General features: G+C 40.5%; 2 protein-coding genes across 9 annotated transcripts in view; one reads left to right on the top strand and one right to left on the bottom strand.

Annotated features, from left to right (window-relative positions):
• The window catches only part of LOC105394468 (protein turtle), a 73,798-nt gene extending 69,611 nt beyond the window's left edge, over positions 1–4,187 (bottom strand). For 4 of the 7 annotated variants that reach the window (XR_007266822.1, XR_007266821.1, XM_048624388.1 and 1 more), the window contains exon 1: positions 3,889–4,185. The gene's annotated coding sequence lies outside the window, so the exon portion shown is untranslated. Of the gene's footprint in view, positions 1–3,888 lie in introns of all 7 variants that reach the window. The other 3 variants (XM_048624387.1, XM_048624386.1, XM_048624385.1) reach the window with 2 other exon arrangements.
• A 1,062-nt stretch (positions 4,188–5,249) lies between these two features.
• LOC105397138 (polyphosphoinositide phosphatase) lies at positions 5,250–25,204 on the top strand. 2 transcript variants are annotated; one of them, XM_048624728.1, is made up of 16 exons: positions 5,250–5,398; positions 5,584–5,794; positions 6,087–6,345; positions 6,708–6,887; positions 9,476–9,679; positions 10,501–10,617; positions 15,881–16,225; positions 16,760–16,982; positions 18,177–18,310; positions 19,378–19,483; positions 20,238–20,353; positions 20,750–20,810; positions 21,102–21,227; positions 23,692–23,837; positions 24,340–24,516; positions 24,932–25,204. In XM_048624728.1, the coding sequence occupies exons 1-16, from the start codon at positions 5,324–5,326 to the stop codon at positions 25,170–25,172; spliced, it is 2,721 nt and encodes a 906-aa protein (XP_048480685.1). In that variant the 5' UTR covers positions 5,250–5,323; the 3' UTR covers positions 25,173–25,204. The 2 variants fall into 2 exon arrangements, with proteins under 2 accessions (XP_048480685.1, XP_048480686.1); XM_048624729.1 differs by lacking the exon at positions 10,501–10,617.

Raw genomic sequence — 25,204 nt, 5'->3', positions numbered from 1 at the left:
ATCAAGTGGTGTGGAGAGCGTCTTTATGAGATGTGTCTCTGAATATAATGATTATAATGAGTCCCCTAGGTTTACGTCTACCTTCGCCGTGTGGTGTATATGTTGTTGTTGTAAAATGTCGTGTCAGTGTCGGCATTCAGCGGCCTCGTTAGCGGTGTCTCCGGGCCCTTCAGCAAACTCTTGCAACTTGGGCAAATGAGGACGACGGCGGCGGCGGCGGCGCGGGGCGTGTTTACCTGCTACTGTTGTAGTGAAAGTGTGTTTCCGTTTGAGCTTAGATGCTGCTGCTGTTTGATTTTTGCTAATCTCTGTAGTAACTGTATGTTTGTATAGTAGTGAACGCATAAATTCCCGTAGAATTTTGCGCTTATATGTGAGCTTTGGTATGGAATATCACCCTAACGCTATAACCGCGAGCTTTATCTAATCATTAGCCCCCTTTACATACATAACCATAAAAATCCTGAGCTTTATTCAAAGCATGACGTCGCCTATATTAGCTGGCAATATAAATGTCGAACATTACAAATGTAACCAAATAGGCTCATTTATATCAGAGCGGGACGGCGGCCATACATCAGCGGTGGATCTGCAGGCGACTCACACACGCCTCGTCCCGTGCGTCGAATCTTAATCCTGGTCACCCTCCACCCCCTTCCATACTAAACAACTACTTCAACTACATCGCCGCGACGCGCGTCAATTGCGCCCTGGGCTCAAGGGAAAGCTGGACTCTTCTACGCCAGTGAGCAATGGACTCAGCGTAAGTGCGGGTATCGCAGTCGCAGTGGAGTGTATTGAGCGAGTGGCACCCCTAGCTGATACGCCTCGTTAGCTTGAGTTTACTTCGCGGAGGGCGAGGAGACGGCCACGGAAAGGGTCTTAAAAGTATTCGCAATATCAACCGTTTTCGTTGTAGAAAGCTAACATTATTTTAAGAAATATTAGTGTCACCATCGATCGTAGTTGATAGGTATTTAGCCCTAAGGCGCACACCTTGAACTGAATTAGAGGCTATAAAAGATTACTTAAAAAACATAATCGGCCTTGATAAAAATTATAATCCACCTTTGATTAATTTAGAAGTCGCGCCTCACAAGTCTCACAACACAACACTTGCCGTAGGTACAAGTTGCAAAATACAGCAATTGATCTCGTAGTGTTACGAAACGAACCGAAACATAATGGATGCGGTGGCCTTACGCACACACACAGTATCTATGAACTCAAATATTCAAAACGATAATACCACAACACGCTCCCACTATCAGTTGTTCATTCATAACCAACACTTCACCAACATAAAAAATGTAAGCATCGTCCCTAAATCAATAAAAGGGTACCCCGTAAATGACTACTGCAAACATATCCATTGTGGGCAGTCGGAGAAGGTGTTTAGTTTCCCACAGTACAGGATGTGGTTTGAAAAAAACTAGGTTGACCGCTCAACTTGTCTTCCCTAAAATGTCCAGGTAGGGACATTTGAAAAAAATGCAGATTCTCTTGCAGTTTGCATCAATGCGGTAACAAAATTGCCTTGTAATTCCGTAATATTATACTTCAGTGTGGTAGGTAGTTAATTAGTGTCGACGACAAAAAAAAGCTTCAACGGCAAATTGTTTGCGTTTCTTAGAAAATTTCACCTACATCAGTGTCTCACTACATTGGCGACATCGCGTTACATTTCTCAAAGTCAGAGCTTTAAGTAACAAAGCAATGAAATAACAAAACGAATGGTTTTATTATATTCCCCTCCACACGACATCGATCTCACCTTTGTCAAGGGGCTTTTTTATTTGGCACACCTACTGACTAACCCAAGCAATTCCTGCACAGACAATGTAAATCATAAATTCTCGCTGAATGGGCGACTTGGCTTGCTGAGAATCATTTGAGGAGTGACGTGAGGTCTGCGAGTGATGAGGGTCAATACAAGTTTATCTACCAAATACACTGAAATACTCACGAGATACTACATGGGGGTTTTGAAGGTAAGTATATGACGACAACGGATTTTGGGCGTTATGTCACCGAGTACTTAACTAGTTACCTAGCTGGTGTTAAATAGAGAGAAGACAAAACATATAGTAGCTAATTAGTTTATGTTATCGTCTGCTGCAGTTCTTATTAATTTCATCAAATGAATATAAATCCTATTTATTGCGACCAATTAATACGATCTAATGGCAAACCAAAGAATTATTTGTCTCTAAACAATATTTGACTAAACAAAGATAAGCTCAAACTGAAGGTGATATAACTGTAGATTGTCATTTATCCATAATAACTACAGATATAGGACTAGATAGGACTACAGATATATCTTTGAGGACAAATTTTAAGACCAATTCCTCGTTTAATATTCAATTTGGAGGCGGAATCTCACTGGAATTTATTTAAAATGCACAGAAATGTTTCACAAAGCTTCAGAGTTCACACTTTTCAATTTTGTTTGTAGTTTTGAAGAGAATATCCTCTCTTTATTGTTAACAATGCTTTGAGAGGAATACTTTTTTAGACTCGCCTTTGATTTCGCTTAACTTTGAGCAATCAACAATTCATCACATTTTTGTGCACTTTTGGACGGAGAGAATCCTTTAAAATTGTCCATTAACTTTCAATAAGAACTATTTTAACTATTCTTTCCTAAATTTTTCACTTTAGGCACTCTTCAAAATCTGAGAGTGATAACTGACAAGGGTATGCAGATCATTAAGTTTTATATTTCTTACCGAATTCTCAGCAAGTTTCTAACTGGGTATGCCTACCCAGACACAAATATGTAGGTACCTATAGGGATAAGACAAGAGGAATGGGGAGGTAGTTTAGTTACTCTAATGTACATTCTTATAATATGTACCAAGTCTGATTATCATTACCTACGTATTTATTTATTAGGAAACTAGGTATACAGTGTATCATCATCAAATATTTTATTATTGATTTGTATTTTTCATTACAATTAAGTAAATCGATTTCCAATAGACCTACTTAGTTTTAGTACCTACCTACTTTATTATGATTGAGGCCTAGCGCAGGCAGGTCAGCTAGTTCGATAATCGCGCTCGTGAAGTAAAATAAAACCTAACGTTACTGGTTTTGGACATAACAAATGCAAACTCTCTCACGTTTAATTGCATAACAGTGAACAGGAGCATCCTCGGCCATGGTCGGCTGAGTATGCATGACTGTATGTTAGTTTTTAATTACCAAAATGCAGAGGGAAGAACAATGTTACTTCACAGGCATTTTAATGGACCTTTCGTGGGAAGTTCTTTAGTCTAATGACAGGGTAGAGGGAATCTCTTTTCTGTTTTGTCGGTTCTGTTATTACAGGGGATTCGTTCGTGGCTCCGTGAGCTGGAATAGTTTTGGGAGTCTGGGTGGGCTCACGCCCTAATGTGTCTATTATCTCCTCGGCGATTACGATACGATTTACATTATGGAGCATTAATTGAATTCTTTCTGAGGATTTGGTTGCATGATTGTCCAGAATCTTAACAAACTAGTAAACAGCCTCTTGTCTATCTTTAGCATTTTTTTCTGATCTTAGCTTTTTTCCTAGATTATCTCGACACTTTACTCGTACAATAAACTACTTTATATTGATTAAGGTAAGTATTATTATTTTCCAATTTAACGGTCTTTGATATTTGTTGTTCAGACACAATAGAGTTCCCATTCCCATCTTGATAAGTCGAGCAGGTAAGTGTAGAGATAAAGACTTTGCTTGTTATTTAAGCGTCAGCTATTTTCTCTCTCTTAAATATTAACAGTAACACCAACGTTAAATCCTGCATGATTAACGGTTTTTCCGGAAGAACATAAGTATTAAGTAAACTATTCCGGAGAGGATTGTTGTTCTCAGCTCTAATTCTCTCGACTCACCTCAGTAAGCTGTTAGTGGGCTCCCAGTGCTGAGCTCCAGAGGTTGCAGTAGTTAAAATTGCCGCATTCCACTATAAACGGGCGCGCAGCGGCGCAGCCTCCGATCTGGACCGGTTGTTTACCGGCGCCGGGGCTGGAGCACTCACACTCGCCGTATCACTCAACTATCACGTCAGGGTGCAAGGCACGGGTGGAGGAACAGTTTTTCAGTGAGGGAAGTTCCGCAGTGTGTGGACGAGGAGTGTCGGTGCGGGCGACGCGGGATGGCGGTCGCAGGGCGCGGGAGGCACTGCCGCCGCCGCGGGGCCGCGCACGCGCGCCGCCCCCGCCCCCGCCCCGCGCCGCGGACGCCCGCCCGCCGCCGACCCTCGGCCCACTTCCAAATACACACCGACATTACAATGAGCCTGGGAGTGGCACCTTGATGGACCCGGCTGAAACAATAAACCTCTTTACGTCACATGCAAACTTGGGGTGTTCAGTATTTATGAAGCCAACCATGTTGACAGCGCACGCTTGTAACTTTTGATAAGTTTGCAACGTTAGTGGTTTGATTAGTTAGATAAGCAGACAGAGAGTAAACAAGAATGAGGGTAGTCCTGAAAATATTATTGTATAAGCACTGAATACTTAAAGTAACATGTTTTTGATTACTTAATAAGTACATTATATCTGTAGGGTACAACGTTATGTGCAATAGTTAAAATTCGTGTTATTGAGTGATTTCAATTTAAAATTTACAATGAGAATGTTTGGGATAGGTGGGTAGGTTTACAATCAGTAAATAACTTATCTAGTTTAAATTAATCTAACTTAAAACATTGGATTAACTAGGTAGGTACTTACCATATTACCTACCTGGTACCTACCCATAAGCGTCAGCGCACACCGAACTGCAAAATGCTCGCGCATGGTCGAGCAAAATGTAGAACGCATACTCGAACATTTACTAGAAAGCTCGAGCATGGTCGAGCATCAAGTTGGGACGTGTATTCAATTTTGAAATGTATGGAATTATCATAAGATTAATTTTTCAATGATTTCACAATATGCTCTGCTCTGCTCTGCTCTTGGTGTGCGCTGAGCCTAAGTTTTGTCTCTACACATGCTCTACACACGACATTAGCAGAAATAGATGGAAAAACCGACAGGTTGTCATTGTAATCATGTATGACGTTTAACATTGAATCTGTGATTTATTGTTGGATTACAAATATGATTAATAGTAATAAAAACAAAACAGTGAAAAAACGTTGTAGTACTGACACTGACAGCCGTTTTCATATGTCTGACTGTCTGACAGACACTGACAGTTACGTACTTCTATGGTGACAGTGACAGCTATTTTGCTATTAAATTTTGCTTGTGTTTGTTTACCGATGTAAAATAATGAAATTTTTCAAATAGAGGAAATAGCTGCAAAAATTCCATCAATATGTCTAAACAAGAGTTAATTTTCCATCCCATTATAAGCTCTATACAACGAATAGCTTTATATGAGACGAAAGCGGTAAGTTTTTTACTATTTAGGTAACTTTGTAGTTTGAGATGGAATTTAATTATCCTCCCTAAAAATAATCAGATCATATTAAAGTATTATGCTAACAATATAAAATTTTAAAGCCAAAGCTATACAATAACTGGTACAAACAACACACAGACCATAGTATCAATAACCATACAAATCCACCGCAGAGATTCTACCTGATCGGGTCGAACAACACGCAGACCCGGTTCCGCGTGCTGAAGATCGACCGCACGGACCCGCGCGAGCTGGTGCTGGTGGACGACAAGGTGGAGTACAACAAGACGGAGATCCACCAGCTGCTCGACATGATTGGCTTCGGAAACCGCGCCGGACGGACCAGTGGGTTCAATAAGCTGGTGTCCGCTTTCGGTATTGTTGGTAAGTAGTGAGGGAAGAGTGCACTTTACACACATAGTAAAATATAATAATAAGTCAAGAGTGTATAAGGTGAATATAGCTTGTTTAGAAGTAGGTACTTCATTTATAAATAGTGTCACTAGTGACTTGTGGATTGAAGATGTTATTTGGTATTTAATGAGGATGCTGGATACTTTTTGTCTCATGAGATCAGTGTTTTAGTAAATGCCACTTGTAGTTGTTAGGCTAGCGTTATTAGCACTTTTACAGCACATTTTCAGTCCTAAAAAGTAAAACTTTTACACTCCACCAGGTTTCATCAGGTTCCTAGAAGGTTACTACATAATACTAGTAACAAAGCGGCGAAAAATAGCCCTGATAGGCTCGCATTCTATTTACAAAATAGAAGATACAGCCACAATCTACATCCCAAGCGACTCGAGCAAGCCACAGCATCCCGACGAGCAGAGATACCTAAAGATGTTCATGGCCGTAGACCTGTCCACTAACTTCTACTACAGCTACAGTTATGACATCACTCATACCCTGCAGATGAATATGGCTCCACCCAGGTGAGAAGTTAGCAGTAGAATAGCTTTATTGTATAAACACTGAATATTTTAGACTGGAACATAATGAACAAAGAAAGAATCGATAATGTTTAGCTATAAGGTTGCCTGTTTGTCAGCCTTATTGTGTTGATTAAAAGAGACTTTGTAAGTTAATTCATACAAAAGTTATTTCTTTTGTTGTAATAGATATTTCGAAACATAATAAATAAATTGGTGGTAAAAGTTTGCTACAACTTGTGTGTACTTAACATTTTAGTTAAACACATTCCCAAAAATATAGCATGCACAAACAGTAATAAATGCTTTTATGAATTTTAGAAATAATAAATAAACTGAAAAACATATTCTATAAAATGTTTCAGGAAGCTAGCACCGGCCTTGTTTCCCAAGCCAGTGACGGCAGCGGTGTACAGATCCCAGCTGAAGACTCAGGAGGGCGCTGAAGAGGAGGTGAAGACCTGCACGTGCAAGACTGAGGATGACGATGAAGACATATTTGAGACATGGAAGACCCAGCTGAAGCAGAGGAAAAATAAGCCTGGGTAAGCCATTTTGATTTATAAGTAAGATAAAATATATAAGCACATAATTATTTCTACAAGTAGAAATTAAAGATAAAGATAAAAATTATTTATTCGGTGTCAGAAATACACACAGCAAACAACAAATAAAACAAAATTCAGGCTAACAACTTTTTTCAAAGAAATGTTTGATGATTAGAAAATAAAGGATGACTTTGTTGTCTATCTGCCGGTCTGTCAAGATCATAATGCAAACATACATACAGTTCCCCAAAATTGATAATGCACATAGAAATCTTCGTCATTGTTCGGCAACGGTCGTATTCCCGAGCGTTAGAAAACTATTATGTATTTAGAGTGGTTAAGTGCATTTTCTTCATGAAATTTTAGTAGAATTATGTAATTGGTGCTAAAAGAGATAATTGATTTATCAGTAACGAAATTTGATTCGATAATTCATATTATTCCATAATATTAAAATTTTCTTCGAAAATGTTACAGTAGGTACTTTTCAAGTGTCTTACTGAAGCTGATGTAAAGATGGATGAAAGAAGGTTTGAATAACACAAGGTTTATATTATAAGGAGAAGTGGATTTCAAACACAGGTTTATATAAAAAAATTAAATCTCAGTTCAAAAGTATTTACAGCACTGATTATTTCACATTAATAAAAATGTTTACATTAAAATCTCAGTTCAAAAGTATTTACAGCGCTGATCATTCACAATAATATTACAATTACAAACTTGGTCTTTTGGGTGTGGCTTTATTGGCAAAGTGAAGTCTATCAATGTGACGCATATTTTATTCTTAAATGTGCCTCATAATATGGCATCGTCAAAAATAATTAAGGTTGAAATTAAATTCACATTTGAAAAAAATAACAAGAACGATGTGTAATTGCAGCTCTTTATAATTCCACAAAAGTAATATTGATCTTGACCTTGAGACCCTTGACTCATCGGTGACAGCCACCGACCGCCCAAATTGTTTTCGATTATGTGTCACATGATATTGACTACTATTTCTTTCGAACAAGGATCAAAATGCAAGTGCTTTGTTTAAGGCACTGATTCGGGTGTTTCCGGGAATACGACAGTTTGCGATGATTTGCATGCGCATTATTAATATGGGAGAACTGTACATAAATGTTTATGTCTATAGCGAGCGGGTCACCCACTAAACTGTAATTTGTTCTCACGTTAGGGGCCGTCCATTAATTACGTGAGGCTCAAAAGGGGGGGGGGGAGGGGGTACGGAAAACCTCACGAAACATCACGATGGGGGAGGGGGGGGTCTCGTGAGACATCACGTGTATTAATTTTTTGTCAAAAAGCGCTAGGTATTTCTGAACCGAAATTTTGAACGGCGCAAAAATTTGAACGATTTGTACCTTGATTGACTCGCCCGCCGTTGTTAAGCAACGACTCCCCAAAAAATATTAAATTTTATTGCAAATACACATTTATAAATGTTTTTCGATTCAAAACGCAATTTTCGTTATATTTTTTCTAGTCATAAATAGCCTTTACATAGACTTCCAAAAAAATACACGTGATCCAGCGGGGGGGAGGGGGGGGTATTCCCAAACCTCACCAAATATCACCAGGGGGGAGGGGGGGTCAAAAAATGAGAAAAACTACCTCACGTGATTAATGGACGGCCCCTTATAGGTTGCGAGCCGTATCGCCGTTTTTGAATGAGCAGGTTTCCTTACCATCTTGAATCTAGATGTGCAGGTTTACTCACGATGTCCGTAAGAGCGATGGTCTATAATCTATATTGTATTTAAATTCCAAATAACTTATTGGTACGTACGTCAGCGCCGGGATTCTAACCCGCATCTCTTGCGTGAGAAGCGGGCGCTTACCCGACTGAGCTACCACCGCTCTTCCTTACGCTAGTAATATATAAGTCAATGCTTCCAGCGAGTCCCCCCGCCCACTCGAGTTCGGCGTCCGCAGCGTGCCGGCGTGGCGCTTCGTGTGGAACAGCCACCTGCTGGCGCCCGCACACTCACACACACACACACACACACACACACACACACACACACACACACACACACACACACACACACACACACACACACACACATACACATCATCATCATCAGCCTATAGCAGTCCACTGCTGGACGTAGGCCTCTCCCAAAGCACGCCACTGGATGCGATCTATAGCTTTCCGCATCCAATCATAACCAGCCACCTTTCGCAAGTCACCCCATCTAGCCGGAGGTCGTCCCACACACACATATATTCACAAAGTTTCGCCTTTATAATATTAGTAGAAATTAGGACTACAACACACCATCTTCCTTCCAGTGAGTCCCCCCGCCCACTCGAGTTCGGCGTGCGCAGCGTGCCCGCGTGGCGCTTCGTGTGGAACAGCCACCTGCTCACATACATACACACACACACACATATCATCATCATCGGCCTATAGCAGTTTACTGCTGGACGTAGGCCTCTCCCAAAGCACGCCACTGGATGCGATCTATATCTTTCCGTATCCAATCATAACCAGCCACCTTTCGCAAGTTGTCACCCCACTCGCCTTTATAATATTAGTAGGAAGTAGCGCTACATCATTCCACCCTCCCTTCCAGTGAGTCCCCCCGTCCACTCGAGTTCGGCGTGCGCAGCGTGCCGGCGTGGCGCTTCGTGTGGAACAGCCACCTGCTGGCGCCCGCGCACTCGCACCTGCACCCGGACTGGATCCTGCACGTCATACACGGCTTCGTGGAACAGAGCACCCTGGCTATATTTAGCAGGCCTGTGTATGTGACGCTCATAGCGAGGAGGAGTAACAGGTAATTATGCTGTATTTTTAGTGAAAAGGATTTACTAGCATTTGAGGGTAAAAACGCGCGATTTTTAAAGTTTCATTACGTTTTGTTTTTGTACTTTTATTGCAAAATATCCGAGGTTCTTTTTAAATCCTCGAAAAAGTCGAAACCTACGAATTGCTAGACCGCTACAAATCTTCGTGTTGCTTAAACCTATTGGTAAGTACCTTGTTCCATATGACAAGCGATTATAAATGTTAAACCCAGTGCAGTAAGGCACCTGCACCCGGACTGGATCCTGCTCGTGGTGCACGGGTTCGTGGAGCAGAGCACGCTGGCCATCTTTAGTAGGCCGGTGTATGTGACGCTCATAGCTAGGAGGAGTAACAGGTATGATGTATCTTTAGGTGGAATGGTTGAAAAAGATTATGGATTTACTAATGATTAAGGCTGTCTGTAACAGTGTTTCTTTCTCTTTTTCTGTCTTATTATTCTGTCTCAGTGTGTCAAATAAATGTATCTTTCTTTCTTTCTAACAGCATGTGGATTTGATCACGCACGCGGGATTGCCATACACGTAGGTATTCATTGTAACGCGTGGTATATGTACGCGAAACGCGCGAAAATAGCGTGCCATCCCGCGTGCGCGATGAAATCCGCTTGCTGTTAAAAACAGCCTGAGATTTAAAAAAATATGAACAAGTATTTTGACGGTTTTTCTGCACTGTCACTTGCAAAGTACGTAGGTAAATAATCATCTATTTTTAAATGTCAAGAAGGTTAAAGCCGCTTATTGGCCGCTTAAAGCCGCTTTTATACTTATAGCATTATACGTGTTATTGCAGATACGCCGGCACCCGTTTCCTGAAGCGCGGCGCGAACCGGCGCGGCGACGTGGCCAACGAGGTGGAGACGGAGCAGCTCGTGCACGACTCCATGCTGTCTTCTTTTAGTGCTGGCCGGTGAGGGAATTGTTGCACTGAGATAAATTTTATTGTAGAAATAAAAAAATCGATTTGCAATGCCCGTTAATACTATTTTAAAATAAATCCAACTGAACTTTACTTTAAAATAATAGTGAAACATAATTATTAAAAACTTTTGTTATTTCCATATTGTAATATCTATAACATGACTTTTGTTTTTGAGGGTATTATTAAAAAATCATATGATTTACAATGCCTATTGATTTCAATACAGTATTAATTATTTTCACAAAGGCTTGTTTAATTACTATAAAACATCCAAATGTAATAACAACAAAAAACGTTTTAAAATTATGGCATTACTACATTAAATAAAATTTACAGTTCCCTCATTATACCAAGTGTATCGATTTGTGAAGTTGAGTGTCGTTGCTTTGTAATTTCTTCTCTGTGTATTTTCTAACGTACAATGATAGTTCCGAGTATTTCTTAATACTAAAAATTAATGTAGCCCTGATGAAAAACATACATTTGTGAAATGAAACAAAGTTTGTAATTCCAAATGGATATTTTGTTTTTACAAGTGACCGCAATGATTATTCCGAGTATTTCATAATACTAAAAATTAATGTAGCCTTTGTTAGTGTTTAGTTTATATGCCCGCTAACAGATGTCACTATGCAATAGTCTACATCGCGGTATTAAGTTTTCTTGTGTTATAATGACTTTCTGGTACGTACTTCTACCTCAAACAGACATCAGTGTACAAAAATAGGGGAAAATATCAGTTGCACTCAAGCTATAGAATGGGGCGTGCCCCAGGGTAGTATCCTTGGGCCAACCTTATTTTTAATTTATATTAATAACCTTTGCGGACTTAAACTATCTCAAGGAATCATTGTTACGTATGCTGATGATACAGTCTTACTCTTCAGGGGCAAATCATGGTCTAATGTATTTGATATCGCTCAAGTTGGTTTTAATCATAGAGAAAAAATAAACAATTGTGCAAAGAGTGCCATCTCAAGGAGTTTTTTGTCATACTCTATACGTCATACTGATGAACAGCGCCATCTCTTTATATTTCTCAGCCTCATTGTTCATACATACAGGGTGCCCTGTTGGGACACCCTGTATATATAGATATTGTTATCACAAGTTAATAGCCGGATCTCCACCAAACGATCCAATGCGATCCGATCGCCCGATCCAAGAAGTTTAGTATGTAAGATTCCTTGGATCGCGCGATCGGATCGCGTTGGATCGTCTGGTGGGGATCCGGCTATTAACTTCAATCTATAAAGATATAAGACATATTTGCCTTAACGTAGTTACACCACACAACAGTGATTACATTTATTAGCTAAATGTAAGTTCAATCTATTTATGTACCTACCTACATGCAACAATAAATAAAAAACAAATAATGATATAATTCTTTATTACCTCGCATACGAGTATAACAATGTTTCAGTTCAGTTTTGTTCATGTCACTTGTAAAATAATATGCGAGTAGGTGTGTGTATTCCTTTTTTATTCCTTTCACCATGAAAACCAATTCATGTTTTGCTAGTTTATGTTTCCCAAGAGAAGCAAATCTTGTCACTTGTGGTGATAAAGTCATTTCGTCCAATAGTGCATCATTTATCCTCGCGAGGCAAATCTTTGACGACATTTATCAGTTTGGTACACATAGTATTTTAATCTTCAGCGGATATGAAGATGTCGATCGCTCTTTGCCAGTGCCGCCATTTCAGCTCGGTTCCCGTGGAACCACATGGAACCTGGATCCATATGGAATCTGTCAGGTCACAAGAATTTCATAAAAACACTTTTTGCGGATAAAGATGCTTTTTCTTGACACACCATGTTTATTTTTATTTGTAGGTAGGTATATAAAATTTATAAATAACGATATACCGAGAGTATAGGCTTTTATTACAAAAATGTTATTTGCGAGACATTGTAAGACAACTGAACTGACACTGACACGCAATTTCTTCATAATAGCCATAGATCATGACAATGTTGACATTCAAATACTACTTATCTATGTGTCTTGTTATTGTTTCTTTAGTCTTGTTCATAACGCCATCTTACATCTTTTTTGGTAATAAGAGTAATATAAAGAGATGGCACTACCTTCTATTAAAAGTTCAGCCATTAAGGCACTGACCCCCCCCTGGTTTTAATAAAGTAACAGAGTGGCTTACTTCTAATGTACTTACTTTGAATGCTCAAAAGACTAACAACGACTCTAAACACTATATAACGTTTTCCATCAATAACTCCACCCAACCAACAAGTGAATTCAGGTTGTTGGTACATGATTGCTCAGATCAAATAACATGTTCCTGCAGATCACTTGATAAAGTACCTGAGATAAAATACCTTGGTATCATACTCGATCAAAATCTTAATTTTAAAAGACATTCATTTGCTTAGTGCCAAAGTAAGAAGACTGATCCATATATTTAAAAACCTTAGACACGTAGCTGATCCAAATTTATTAAAAATAATATATTATGCTTTATGTGAATCAATTCTGCGATACTGTATCTGCTGTTGGGGGGGTGCACATAAATCCAATATTATTGTTCTAGAACGTGCACAGCGAGCAGTTTTAAAGGTTTGCACTTTCAAGCCAATTCTTCATCCAACTTCTGAGCTTTACAGATTCTGTGACGTATTAACTGTCAGACAACTTTTTATTCAAAATATTGTCCTAAAACAGCATAATAAACTTGTATTTCAACATCTCTCAAAGCGCAGAAAGGATATTGTTTGCGAAACAAATATTGGGCGAACTTGTTTCAGACAGAGATTTTTCAGATTTCTGGGACCATACATATATAACACACTAAATAAAGTTCTTATTATATACCCAAAAACCCTTTTTGAATGTAAAAAGGTTATAACTGTTTGGCTAAAATCTAAAAACTATGATGAAACTGAAAGAATTATTTCAGTGACATCATAATTATATTACTTAAAATATAAAACAATAAGACTGACAATGAATCACATACATTTTACACTAACACTCACTATAAATACACTTTACATACATGCACTACACTCCACATCTTCTCTAAAACTTACACAATTCTACACACCTCACCTTTTTTATATTTTTTTCATCTGTATAAAAATTTAAATAGTAAGATGAATATGCATGTAAAATAATTTGTTTTTTCTATTGTTGTTTTTAGTTTTTGGATAATTCTTTGTTTTGCTGTTGTTGAGACTTGTTAGCATAAATTCTCATTTTTCGGGAAATGTAACTACTCATCCTAAGACACAGGGTTCACCCTACTTTAGGGAGTAGAGACATACTAAATTGTTGTTTTTGTATAACAAGTAACTGTAACATTTTTTTTTTTTTTTTTTTATGGAAATAAAAATTATTCTTATTCTTATTCTTATTCTAAACAGTACTCAGATTTGGACTTTTACAATTATCATATCGTACTCTGGTTCACAGTTCATAGTGAGATCCTAAGTTCGTATAGAGCATAGACTAATATTGTTTGTGGTATAGAGACGGTAGCTACGAGAGCGAAGCTGATCGAACTCAGTTTCCTTACGCTTCAATCCCGGTGTGGCCTGCGCTATGGCTATTGAGATCACAAAAACGAGTACTTGAAATTACAAAACACCCACAATATATTTAACTTCACCAATGTATTTCCTAGTCAAGACAATTCTAAAGGATTATTAGAAATTACAAATTTTATGTATTATTATCACAACACAAATGTAGAATATATAAAATAGTTAGCTGAAATTACTAACACACTACTGAATCTCAGTATGCTAATGTATTCCCTAGTCTACACATTACAAAACGAAAAATATGTTCAGTAATAATAAAAACACAAACACTAGTATCACAAAACAACGTCTGTAAGTAACACAAAGTTTAGTAATATTTACAGAGGTACTACTAAAAGACACTATTTTGTTAAACTTAAAATGACAAAGTTTTATAAAATTCGCTTTATCTATTGTGTAATGTCTACACATATTATTTACTTATTTATACAAATTGAATTTACAAAAGTCCGATTGTAACAGTAACAGTAAATTTGTTGTACTGGGAATAACACCCATTTTAGTAACTTCAACACTATTTTTGTACTTTTTTCTCTCAGTGTGTTTTTTAATTTGTTGGCGCTGGCTGAAAAGAATAATATCTTCCATCAGTGCTGGCCTGTGAGGGATGGTTTTTTTAGAGCTGCTGGGTGGATATAATAGTTCCTTAGGCGCTAGACTATGAGGTTTTTTTACTTGTTGATGCTGGCTGGATAGAATAATATGCTTCTTCACTGCTGGCCGGTGAGAGATTTGTTTTTTTAGGGCTTCTGGCTGGATAAAAAAATCCTTAGGCGCTGACTGGTGAGACTATGAGGTTTGTTGATGCATTGTTGCCGCCGGCCCTCGTTTCCTGAAGCGCGGCGCGAACCGGCGCGGCGACGTGGCCAACGAGGTGGAGACGGAGCAGCTCGTGCACGACTCCATGCTGTCCTCCTTCAGCTGCAGCGGCTAGATCCACTGCTCCATGGATCCCTGATGTCAGACTGCCGTCTGACTGAAGGTATAGTGCCTGTTGTTTATGACCAAGTCGTCGGGAATGACAGGCACTATAAAACAATACGTAGTTTAGAAAACGGGTATCGTGTCCTCCTTCAGCGCCGCCCGGTGAGGGAATTGATGTTTTTAGGGTTCCGTACTTCAAAAGGAACCCTTATAGGATCACTGTGTTGTCCGTCTGTCTGTCTGATATGGTTGAATAAGTCTTTAAAAAATATTATTGGTTTGCTCAAACTATTTTCTGATTCAGTGATTGGTTTACGAAATATTAAGCTTGAAAGTGCTCTAGAAAAGCTCCCTTAAGCGCTGGCCGGTGATACTATGAGGTTTTATTTATTTGTTGATGCTGGCTGGATAGAATGATAATTGATAATGCTTCTTCACTGCTGGTCGGTGAGAAATTTGTTTTTTATTTAGTGTGGCTGGTTGGATAGAATGTGCTGCTTTAGCGCTGGCTGGTAAGAAATCAGTTTGTGTTTGTTGGCTCGTTGGATCGAAAGAGAATCATTTTAAAAACCGAATCTTGATGACCATCATCGTTCATGTTCTTATGGTGTCAATGACAAACACTACAGGTGGTTTAGATCTGTCTTGATTTCAGTACTTATACCTAACTGAATTATACGTACCTATTCTCCATCCCTGTTGCTAACTCACCTTTAAATCTAAACAAACTTACTAAACCGCCACATAAAATTATTCACAGATTCAGCTCCTTCGTCCAACTGCGAGGCTCGATCCCGGCCTACTGGTCGCAGGACATCTCCAAAATGGTGCCCAAACCGGCCATCTCCATCGACCTCGGGGACCCCTTCGCTGAAGTACCGGCGAGGCACATCAACAACCTTATGCGAAGATACGGAGCCCCCATCATGATACTGAATCTAGTGAAGAAACGAGAGAAACGCAAGCACGAGTCGCTATTGACAGACGTCATAAGTAATGCTGTCAAGTATTTGAACCAGTTTTTGCCGCCCGAACATGCGATCCAGTACTTTCATTTGGACATGGCCAGGAAGAATAAGGGGGCCGATGCTAAGGTTCTGGATAAGTGAGTGTGGTTTTAGATATTGTCGTAGAAATAATTATTATAAAGCATAGCATGTTTCTATTTCTAGAATCAAAACTTTTCAATTTACACAGAAAACCTTACCTTCATAAGCTAAATCTAAATCGAGCTCAGAAAATATAAGTAATCGTCTGCATACATCTTCTGTAATTTTTCATCAATGACCGCTCGGCTGCCGCTGTTTTCTATGCAGTGCTATTTTAGGCTCTAGAATACGGAACCCATTTCAACTGCAATCTCACTGCAAATTGCAGTTTACGTGTAGCTAGAATGTAGTTTACATTGACACCCCTGTAATAGAACTGCAAATCAAATGCGTGGGCTGATTTTCAAATGACTGAAAATCATCAGACTTAACAGTTCTATCAACTGCACCTGAACTTCAGTTGATAAGACCCCAATAGAACTGGTGTAGTTAGATTGTAGCTGAAATAGGGTCCGTGTGTCTAGACACTTACGTTAACTTTTCGACAACTATACTACAGGTATTATTTCATAAACCCCTCAACTCCACAGACTATCCGCCATAGCCCGCGCCGTAGTCCGTCGCACCGGCATCTTCCTCAACTGTGCCTCGGCCTGGGAGGGGGCGGCGGCGGCGGGCGCGGCGGGGTGGCAGGCGGCGCGGGGGGCGCGGGGGCGCCTGCAGACTGGCTTAGTACGGGTCAACTGTGTGGATTGTCTCGACAGGACTAACACCGCGCAGTTTGCCATTGGGAAGTGCGTGCTGGCTTATCAGGTTGGTGCTATGATTTTAAAAGGAAGTAATATATTTATGTCAATGGGTTTATCAGGTTGGTGGTTTTTTTTTGGAGGAAATACACTAAAACTATAAAGTCTTGATAACGTAAATCGATCCTAACTAATTGTTAAAGATCGTATTTATTATTTATTAATATAATCTTTTATATTTATTAAAGGACAAATCCGTTAAAGAGTCATTATCAATCGGAATTTTATTTTTATAATGTATGCACATGTAAGTAAATAACTGACAATGATAAAAAGTCTTTGCAAAATCGCACTCTTTCTTGTCAGGACTTAATAGTTTGACTGTCGGTGTTTTATACGTATGTGATTATTTGTCAAAGGAACTGATCTTGCTAGTATTGTGGTGTATTTTAATGCGGGGGCGGCTGCAGACTGGCTTAGTCAGGGTCAACTGTGTCGCCTGTCTCGACAGGACTAACACCGCGCAGTTTGCCATTGGGAAATGCGTGCTGGCTTATCAGGTGGGTTAGGTTATGGTCGTCACTATTTGGAGTGTAGGAGGCAGGAGCCTCCGTATTTATTTATTTATGCCTTTCTGTAGTAACTTATAAAACCATATAAGTAGGTACTAACATGCAAAATACAATATTAACATCATGTACATTACTTAAATAGACTGCGATTAAATTAGGCGGCTGACGTAAGGGGCCTGCTTACCTAAGAATAATCGCTAACCTTTTGTCGGTTCAGCGCACTGGAATGTCTTTCGCTTTATGTTGTTCTATTTTTCAAACCTCTTCCAATCTGCGTTTAGTTTTTGTTCATCATCATTGTAGCTTTTTATTGCTTATAAGTCTCGTTTTCTCTACGACAACTTGTTTGATCCTGTGCTGCTCCCATCTACTGTCATGTACTAAATATATGTATTATGTTTTTATATAAATAAAAATAAATTTGTGGGGACATCTCACACACGGCCATCCGACCCCAAGCTAGGCAGAACTTGTGTTATCTACACACATACATAGATAGATACATACTAAATATAAATATCAACAACCAAGACCCGAGAACAAATATCTGCCTTTAAACAAATATATGCCCCAGCCGGGAATCGAACCCGGGACCTTCGGCATAGCAGTTAGGGCCACTAACCACTACACCATTCAGCCGTCCATTTATTTGTATCCATATAATTTAACAACACTTTCGTTGTTGACAGCTATACGCCCTCGGCCTGATCGCCTCCCCATCGCTGGAGTTCGACTCGGACTGCGTGCGGCTGCTGGAGGCGCTGTACGAGGACCACGGAGACACGCTCGCGCTGCAGTACGGGGGCTCCCAGCTGGTGCACCGGTGAACAAATAATAACCAGATTGTTGCAAAAGTTGTATTCTAAGACGAAAGAGGTCATTCCAACAACAGACGCTTGTCCTTCTTTTTTCGGAAATTACTTTTGCAACACCCGGTATCCTTTATTTCATAGCCACACAAATTGGAAAGACATGAAGGAGGTAAAATTATAGATTACTTGACAAGGGATAGGAAAGGAAAGGAATTCCGATACAAAATGTAGTCTGTGAGTTAATACAAAGTTTTATTTATTTATTTTTATTTATTTATTTTACTATATTAGGAAAACTTAACTAATTTATTTTGTAGATAACAATGATAGGGTAACTTATGTTGCACAAGTTTCCACCTCTAGGTAGATTAGTTAGGTAGTACAGGGAGGGTTTTTACAAGCTGCGGGAAGCTATAATTACACTTAATCTAATCGCAAACAAAAAAACAAAGACTTACAAAGAAATTAAACTAAATTAAACTAACCAGGTTTATGAGAACCAAAGTAGTCAGAGACCAGCTCATTGGAAATAGATCCTATGGTATTAATAAAAATGTCAATGTCACTGTGGTCACGCAATATATTATTTAAAAGATTAGGTACGCCAGAAGAAAGAGTTTTGCCTGTAGTTACTTGATACAAGGGGGACATAGAACAAAGACGGCTTTAGGTTCCAGCAAACCAAGTTTCGTGAAAATCTGCTTAGTAATTTGTTCGCTAAAGAGTAACAAACATACTCACAAATATTCCGGAGAGGACATGGATTTCCCCTTCTTGTGACAAACACTAGCTTGAGGTTTGTGATCATGGTTGAAGGAGTGGCCAGTCAAATTAGCATCAGTCGCCAGGGTGCGTCTGACATATACAACCACCAATTGATAATCTTGTTATAAAACGATCATCCACTTTGAAAAAAATTAAGTACAAGGCAATACAATATAAATATATTGAAAAACACACAACATACATTAAATAACAAAAGGAGCAATAGACGGCCTTATCGCTAAAAGCGATCTCTTCCAGGCAACCTTTGGGTACCTACTAAGTACTTATATTTTTGTTTTGTCTCACTTCACAGTATCAAGACGTACCGCAAGACGGCGCCGTGGTCGTCGCACGGCAACGACATCATGCAGTCGCTGAGCCGCTACTACTCCAACACCTTCTCCGACGCTGAGAAACAGGTATGGACCCCAACTGATACTCAACATGCAAAAACACAAATAATTAAAACTCTGAAGTGCTCAAATGTCAAATCAAAACAAAAATATACGAATGGCATGTCACAAAATATCCGAGTCTACCCGAGTGACTCGCGAACTAGTTGAGAGAGCCGTGCGGGATCGCGCACTGCCGGAGTGTGGAGGGTCATCGGGCATTCCATTTCTGTTTTTTAGTTTGTCAAATCGTCGCCTTAAGTCAATTCGTCAAGTTTTGGAGCTATTTTTAGTTCGTTTTACTTCTATGACGACCGAATGGCGTAGTGACCCTGACTACTGAGCCGAAGGTCCCGGATTCGATTCCCGGCTGGGGCAGATATTTGTTTAAACACAGATATTTGTTCTCGGGTCTTGGATGTGCCCGTAAAATGGCAATAGGCCCGCCCCCTATTACATTGGGGCTAACAGAACACTCTGGCGAAAAGTGGGTGCAGCAATGCATCTCTGCCTACCCCGCAAGGGAAAGGCGTGAGTGTGTGTGTTGTGTTTATTTCTATAGTGACCTGTGGTCTGTCTGTTTTTACAATTTGTTGTTTGAAAATATCATTGAGTTGTTCGCCGCCGTTATAAATTTAGCCAACTGTCTCACAGGCTAGTAAAACCCTGTATTCCTCGTTACAAATTGACGATATAAACTTATCCAACCATCCCACAGGCTCGTATCACCCTATTCCTCGGTCTATCATCATGTATAACAACTTACACAACCGTCCCCCAGGCCAGTATGAACCTGTTCCTGGGCCTGTTCGTGCCGGAGGCGGGGCGCGCCGCGCTGTGGGACTACAGCTCCGACGCGCCCCTGCACCACCCCACCGTCTACATACCCACCGAGCAGTGAGTGTTATCTATAAAAGTATGAATTGGAATTATTAGATCAAAACGCTCCGCCGCCCGCAGTTTTATAGACCGATAGTACAATGCCCCCTGAACATGGACCCCTGGCAGGAGGGTTGAAAATATTACACGAACTTTTAACACCCAAGACCCGGCACAAAACTTGCCCCTTCCGGTGATCGAATCCGAAACTCTCGGTACAGCAGTCGGAATAACTGAAATCACTACGCCATCTGGTCGTCTTTTATAATAATAATTTTATTAATCGATTAATTAAATAATAGTGTCATATCAAATACCTATATCCTGATTCGTTGCATCGTGCCGTATAGGTAAGTATGGAATTTTATTGTTTTTCTGTTTCAATTAATAATTTGACTTGTATTTCCTCACCAGTTCATTGACCAAGTGGTGGGACGACGACGTGCACCGCCACCTGCCGCTGCCCACAGACGAGGTACTTCTTTATAAATTATATACCTACAAACAAAATGCATTTATTACACATCTGTGAACTTCAGAATTAGCCTCAATTCAATGTTCTCATTAATCTATGGTATTATGTAGCGTTCTGTGAAGTAAACAATGTACCTATTCCCGATCCCGATTAAGTTGTGTATTCAAATTTGCGAACTGATCAGCCGTCCGATACCCATATCACAGGCTCTGCCTAGTTTGGAGCCGAATGGCCGTGTGTGAGATGTCCCCACATATTATTATAAAAAAAGTTTTGTATCTCACCCCGCAGGTGCGCAAGTTGTGCTGCGAGATCGTGGGGCTGGCGGGCGGCGCGGGCGCGGAGATGCTGGACGCGTACAGCGACCAGCACCGCCCCGACACGTATACTGTGCTGGCAGACTGCTTCGAACTGGAGGTGAGTTGTAGTGTGTGTAGTGTATACTGTATAGAGAGCTGGAGGTGAGTTGTAGTGTGTGTAGTGTATACTGTATAGAGAGCTGGAGGTCAGCTGTAGTGTGTGTAGTGTATACTGTATAGAGAGCTGGAGGTCAGCTGTAGTGTGTGTAGTGTATACTGTATAGAGAGCTGGGCTGGAGGTGAGTTGTAGTGTGTGTAGTGTATACTGTATAGAGAGCTGGAGGTGAGTTGTAGTGTGTGTAGTGTATACTGTATAGAGAGCTGGAGGTCAGCTGTAGTGTGTGTAGTGTATACTGTATAGAGAGCTGGAGGTCAGCTGTAGTGTGTGTAGTGTATACTGTATAGAGAGCTGGAGGTCAGCTGTAGTGTGTGTAGTGTATACTGTATAGAGAGCTGGGCTGGAGGTAAGTTGTAGTGTGTGTAGTGTATACTGTATAGAGAGCTGGAGGTCAGTTGTAGTGTGTGTAGTGTATACTGTATAGAGAGCTGGGCTGAAGGTGAGTTGTAGTGTGTGTAGTGTATACTGTATAGAGAGCTGGAGGTCAGTTGTAGTGTGTGTAGTGTATACTGTATAGAGAGCTGGGCTGGAGGTGAGTTGTAGTGTGTGTAGTGTATACTGTATAGAGAGCTGGAGGTCAGTTGTAGTGTGTGTAGTGTATACTGTATAGAGAGCTGGGCTGGAGGTGAGTTGTAGTGTGTGTAGTGTATACTGTATAGAGAGCTGGAGGTCAGTTGTAGTGTGTGTAGTGTATACTGTATAGAGAGCTGGAGGTCAGTTGTAGTGTGTGTAGTGTATACTGTATAGAGAGCTGGAGGTCAGCTGTAGTGTGTGTAGTGTATACTGTATAGAGAGCTGGAGGTCAGCTGTAGTGTGTGTAGTGTATACTGTATAGAGAGCTGGAGGTCAGTTGTAGTGTGTGTAGTGTATACTGTATAGAGAGCTGGGCTGGAGGTGAGTTGTAGTGTGTGTAGTGTATACTGTATAGAGAGCTGGAGGTCAGTTGTAGTGTGTGTAGTGTATACTGTATAGAGAGCTGGGCTGGAGGTGAGTTGTAGTGTGTGTAGTGTATACTGTATAGAGAGCTGGAGGTGAGTTGTAGTGTGTGTAGTGTATACTGTATAGAGAGCTGGGCTGGAGGTGAGTTGTAGTGTGTGTAGTGTATACTGTATAGAGAGCTGGAGGTCAGTTGTAGTGTGTGTAGTGTATACTGTATAGAGAGCTGGGCTGGAGGTGAGTTGTAGTGTGTGTAGTGTATACTGTATAGAGAGCTGGAGGTCAGTTGTAGTGTGTGTAGTGTATACTGTATAGAGAGCTGGAGGTCAGTTGTAGTGTGTGTAGTGTATACTGTATAGAGAGCTGGAGGTCAGCTGTAGTGTGTGTAGTGTATACTGTATAGAGAGCTGGGCTGGAGGTCAGCTGTAGTGTGTGTAGTGTATACTGTATAGAGAGCTGGAGGTGAGTTGTAGTGTGTGTAGTGTATACTGTATAGAGAGCTGGAGGTCAGCTGTAGTGTGTGTAGTGTATACTGTATAGAGAGCTGGAGGTCAGCTGTAGTGTGTGTAGTGTATACTGTATAGAGAGCTGGAGGTCAGCTGTAGTGTGTGTAGTGTATACTGTATAGAGAGCTGCAGGTCAGCTGTAGTGTGTGTAGTGTATACTGTATAGAGAGCTGGAGGTCAGCTGTAGTGTGTGTAGTGTATACTGTATAGAGAGCTGCAGGTCAGTTGTAGTGTGTGTAGTGTATACTGTATAGACCAGCACCGCCCCGACACCTACACCGTGCTGGCTGACTGCTTCGAGCTGGATGTGAGAGGGATGAGGGGAAAGAGAGGGGAGGTTAAGAGCATCGTCTACGTTGAGCGGACATTAAAAGCAGAGGACAGACGCGGGTACTCTTTTCATATAGGTAGCATTATCTTGTCAAACCTGAAATAAAATCATAACTTCCATTTGAAAGCGTTATTCCAAAAACTACCATGGTTCACGCCCTCTTCATGCTCATTCAAACTTTTAAAACCTACCTACCAATACCCAGTACCTAGAATTTTAAGGAAAAAACGCTAAAAATGCTTGTTTCTGGCGGAAATACTCGTAAGTTACGAGTATTTTCGAGCTGAATGGACGGTAGAAGGCCTTTAGTCAGCAATGGGACACATAACATGCTATCAAAAATTATAATACCTACTTATTTATTTATTTATTTAATACTTTATTGCACAAATATGAGATATAAGTGTACAAAAGGTGGACTTAATGCTAAAAGCATTTTCTACCAGCCAACCTACAGGAGGTACAAGTAAAAAGGTGAAAAGGTGCAAAAAAAAGATAAGTATATGAAAGCAGGAAAAACTAAAAAGTCACTTGATAATTAACTTAAAAGAAATACATAAAATATACATATCACAAGAAATGATAAATATAAATTATCAATTTTAATAACACACAACTACAACTTTACCAGATGTGCCACAGTCTGCGCGACATCGCGCCCGCGTTCACGGAAAACTACAGTCCTTTTGTGGTGCGCGGGCGCGGCGGCGGCGTGCCGGCCTCCACCAACCCCGTCATTAGCGGACGGTCTAGCACGACTAGTAATAACTCTAGCGAGTGAGTAGTTCTATAGTAAAATCTAATAGTATATACTGTCCCGCTCAATCTCAATATTATATTGCGCCATCTCGTCAACGGGAAACGACGACGACGAAGCAAGCCCGTAACTGCTCAAAATGGCGGCTATTGGCGCATGAATGTCACTCAGCTATTTTTGGGTTTCACAAAGTGTGTCCAATATTCCCATAGACGTTTAATTTCCACACTATCTTATCATACTGAATGGTGTAGTGGTTAGTGACCCTGACTGCTATGCCGTCCCGGGTTCGATTCCCGGTTGGGGCAGATATTTGTTTAAAGACATATATCTGTACTCGGGTCTCGGGGGTTGATATTTATGTTTAGTATGTATCTATCTATGTATTTGTGTAGATATATCAGCTGTCCGACACCTATAACAAAAGTTCTGCCTAGCTTGGGGTCGGATGGCGGTGTGTGAGATGTCCACACATATTTATTTATACTCTAGTGTTAATCTTTGCATCCCATCTGCTTACAGTTCAAACAGCGACACATCCTCAGACGACGAGCTAACCTGGTCGGTAACTCGCTCGCGGCAGGTGACCCCCTCCCCGCTGCGGGCGCCCCCCGCGCCCCCCGTGCCCGCCCCCTTCCTCGCTGTCAAGGCGAGCTGTAGGATCGCGCTGGCTGAGCCGGGGAAACGGGATACTCTGTTGTTAGTGGATGAGTTTGAGTTTTATTAGTGTTAGCCAGTATTTGCCTCGTAAATAAAGAGGCTGTATGAAAATGGTCAGTGAGTAGAGTTACGTGGGTAAGCGAGACAGCATGAGTCAACTAGCCATTTTCATATTGTTTCTTTATTCAAGGATGTATACCAGTCCAGTGTTTGGTTATGAGGTCCTCCTGAATATTATTAGAATCCCTGGCCAAACCGTAGTAGGTAACTGTTTGTGAGTATATTTTATAATTGCCACTTATGTTAAGTATATTTTATAATTGTCACTTATGATTTTTTAATAAATCAATCGCAGCTATCTTCTAAAACAATACAGAGTAGCTTTGAAGAAAGTGTACCTATTATACATATATTTACTACTCAGCAGCATGAATAACATATTCTAAATTTCCAGATACAAACGCTACGTGAACTTCGAGCGCAAATCGAACCCGTACTACGAGCCAGACAGCGTTCTGAAACTCACAGTGAGCAGTGCGTTCACCATAGACAGCAGCATCGACGTCATCCCGCCGACCGTCACAAAGAGCGCCAAGGAGGTTTATGCGGCCTACGCGGCGCGCGCGCAGGGATCAAAGAGGCCGCCAGCGCCATCTATTGATCTGTACAAGCGATATGTTGATTTCATTGCGTGAGGCAGTTATTGTTCTGAGATTACAATGTGATA

Source organism: Plutella xylostella, chromosome 12 (genome assembly GCF_932276165.1).
Source record: "Plutella xylostella chromosome 12, ilPluXylo3.1, whole genome shotgun sequence".
Lineage (NCBI taxonomy): Eukaryota > Metazoa > Arthropoda > Insecta > Lepidoptera > Plutellidae > Plutella > Plutella xylostella.
This window is presented reverse-complemented; position numbering and strand designations above follow the sequence as displayed.

Coding starts and splice junctions, on each gene's coding strand:
- LOC105397138 (XM_048624728.1), top strand. CDS start 5,324: ATGTCTAAACAAGAGTTAATTTTCCATCCCATTATAAGCTCTATACAA. Junction 6,888..9,475: donor CAGAGGAAAAATAAGCCTGG/GTAAGCCATTTT, acceptor CCTCCCTTCCAG/TGAGTCCCCCCGTCCACTCG. Junction 16,983..18,176: donor AGTGCGTGCTGGCTTATCAG/GTTGGTGCTATG, acceptor CGTTGTTGACAG/CTATACGCCCTCGGCCTGAT.